This window comes from Quercus lobata, chromosome 7, assembly GCF_001633185.2.
Source record: "Quercus lobata isolate SW786 chromosome 7, ValleyOak3.0 Primary Assembly, whole genome shotgun sequence".
Taxonomy (NCBI): Eukaryota; Viridiplantae; Streptophyta; class Magnoliopsida; order Fagales; family Fagaceae; genus Quercus; species Quercus lobata.
The window spans coordinates 17,229,866-17,231,990 of record NC_044910.1 but is presented as its reverse complement, the minus strand read 5'-3'; the positions used below and the strand labels follow the sequence as shown (position 1 = coordinate 17,231,990).

Sequence of the window (2,125 nt, the reverse complement as noted above, 5' to 3'; positions counted from 1 at the left end):
ATGGATTGACGGATAACATAAGATAAAATCCTAGAAAAAAAAATGCTAAAGAACGTTGATTCCAAGTTTCATTTAGTTTTATACAGAAACTAGATATTATTTTATAGGTACAGTAGAGAAATATATTTCAACAATCACATAATAAAGATCGGCATAGTACATTAGTAGATCACAACGAGCCAAATGTTGTGTAATTTTCAGTGCTGCTGGAGGTTGTTCTAAGTTAACAGTTCGCCATCTAGATCTTTTCTCATATGCCTTGCTCATCCATAGGGTTGCAATCTTTCATTCTTTTTCTTTTTCCTTCTCAAGTATTTGGCATGCATTCTAGGCATAGAATATTTTAAACTTTCCTTGTTTCTACACGTACTGTTTGTATTTTTCCTTGTTTTTTTACAGCTAGGATTTTTTTTCTTTCTCTATTTTGATTTTGGGGCTGGCTAGCTAGGATTGGCTGAACATACAATAAATTCCAAAATATAAGGGAAAAAAAAGAACAAAAAAGAAAATACAAACCAAACCATCCTTAACCATTTTATTTCTTGAAGGAAAACACTATACACAAGCTAGGTCACACAATATATATGCACAAACCTAAAACCACACACACACTTTCCAAGATTCAGTAAACAAGAGAAGACAAACAACACTCAAGATTATGGATAACAAGCACACTCAGTAGCAAGGAAATCCAACCCATTTCTAGATCCAAACCCTCGAAACTTCGATCTATACACAAAAATATCTAAAATTCGGACTTAAGGCTTTCCAGGAGTTTTTGGGTCGTGGCCTGGATTTGCTCCTGGGCCCTTGTAGTCTGCGGTTTCAAACTCCAATATTCTGCCCTCTACATCAAAAAGTTCCTCGCCATCCCTCAGATCCTGCAAATTATATATAGCACTTCATGATTACAGTTCAAGATCTAGATCCACTGATACTTTTTAGTGGTTCCACCAAACTCGTTTAGGGTTTGGATCTACCTCCTCACTTAATGATCAAATGAGAGAGACAAACCTGAGCCTGTAGATCTTGAACTGCATGTGCAGATGGATCTTCCTTGTTTGTCTTTATGCTTCCTATTAACAAGGAAAATTAAACAAATTGCTCAATGTTACGAATAAATGAAAAAGATTACATCATAGTTAAGATTAGAGACCCCAAAAAAAAGAGCCTTACGAGCAACAGTTGAGACAACGAAAGTGAAAGCCAAGAAGAGCACCAAAAACCTGAGAAATATTTTCTGCGTCATGTTTTCAAACAAATTGAAATAGGAGAAGCAAACTTTGGTGATGGAACACAGGGCATGTGGCATAGCATTTAAATAGAGGAGCAGTGGAATTATTGGTTTGAACCCAGAAGGAATGGAAGTAGTAGTCAAGTGCAATGAGTTAACTTCCTGTTTTTACTTTATTGTACTCATTTGTGTGAGTTCCCACTTGCCTAACTTGATCATCTCTTTTGCTCATTTTCATATATCTAACGTAGTTTTTTTTTTTTTTTTTTTTTTCAAAGATACTGTCTCGTACTTCTTTGTAGTTACATACAATAATAATACCAAATTACACGAGTTAAACTTTCACTGGGTGCATCCACTCTTTGGATATATATATATATATATATATATATATCAGATAAGTTCAAATTACATATAGTATAACTCTTGTAAAGTTACATATTTTTTATACCGTAGATTTCTATAAGATCTAACTGTTAAAAAAAGCATTATTAAATGTTATTGCTTTTTACTTTATTACCTAATTAATACTAACATTCTCTCTTTCCTTATTTACTAGTGCTTTCCACTTGATCCAAAACTTCAAATTTTTGGCTATCATACGCTAAAGCAAAATATCCCCCCCCCCCCCCCCCCCCCCCCCCCTCTTTTTTTTTTTATGAATTGCATGCTAAACTATTAGCTATTAGTGTTATAACTTTTAACAAAGACATAAAAAAAAAAATGATATATGAATAAAATATCAATACAGCTTTCCTAAAAAAAATTCATTTGACGGTAGCTATAGCCTTTAAAAAAAAAAAAAAAAAAATTGGTCTATAGTGGCGTTTTTGTAAAACACCACTATAGGCCTATAGTTGCGGTACAATAGTGGTGTTTACAAACGCCACT

At 33.6% G+C, this 2,125-nt stretch overlaps 1 protein-coding gene across 1 annotated transcript; it reads right to left on the bottom strand.

The window, feature by feature from the left end:
- Positions 1 to 531: 531 nt before the first annotated feature.
- On the bottom strand, positions 532 to 1,328 carry LOC115952382. Its single transcript, XM_031069543.1, has 3 exons — positions 1,177 to 1,328; positions 1,015 to 1,076; positions 532 to 881 (listed from the first exon to the last, which is right to left on the bottom strand). Exons 1-3 carry the CDS (start codon positions 1,310 to 1,312, stop codon positions 759 to 761), a joined length of 321 nt encoding a protein of 106 aa, XP_030925403.1. The 5' UTR covers positions 1,313 to 1,328; the 3' UTR covers positions 532 to 758.
- Positions 1,329 to 2,125: the final 797 nt, after the last annotated feature.

What these genes read in the sequence shown, in the direction of transcription:
- LOC115952382 (XM_031069543.1), bottom strand. Translation starts at nt 1,312, where the DNA reads ATGCCACATGCCCTGTGTTCCATCACCAAAGTTTGCTTCTCCTATTTC. An exon ending in CGTTGTCTCAACTGTTGCTC is followed by an intron (nt 1,077 to 1,176) that starts GTAAGGCTCTTT and finishes CCTTGTTAATAG; the next exon opens with GAAGCATAAAGACAAACAAG. An exon ending in TTCAAGATCTACAGGCTCAG is followed by an intron (nt 882 to 1,014) that starts GTTTGTCTCTCT and finishes TATAATTTGCAG; the next exon opens with GATCTGAGGGATGGCGAGGA.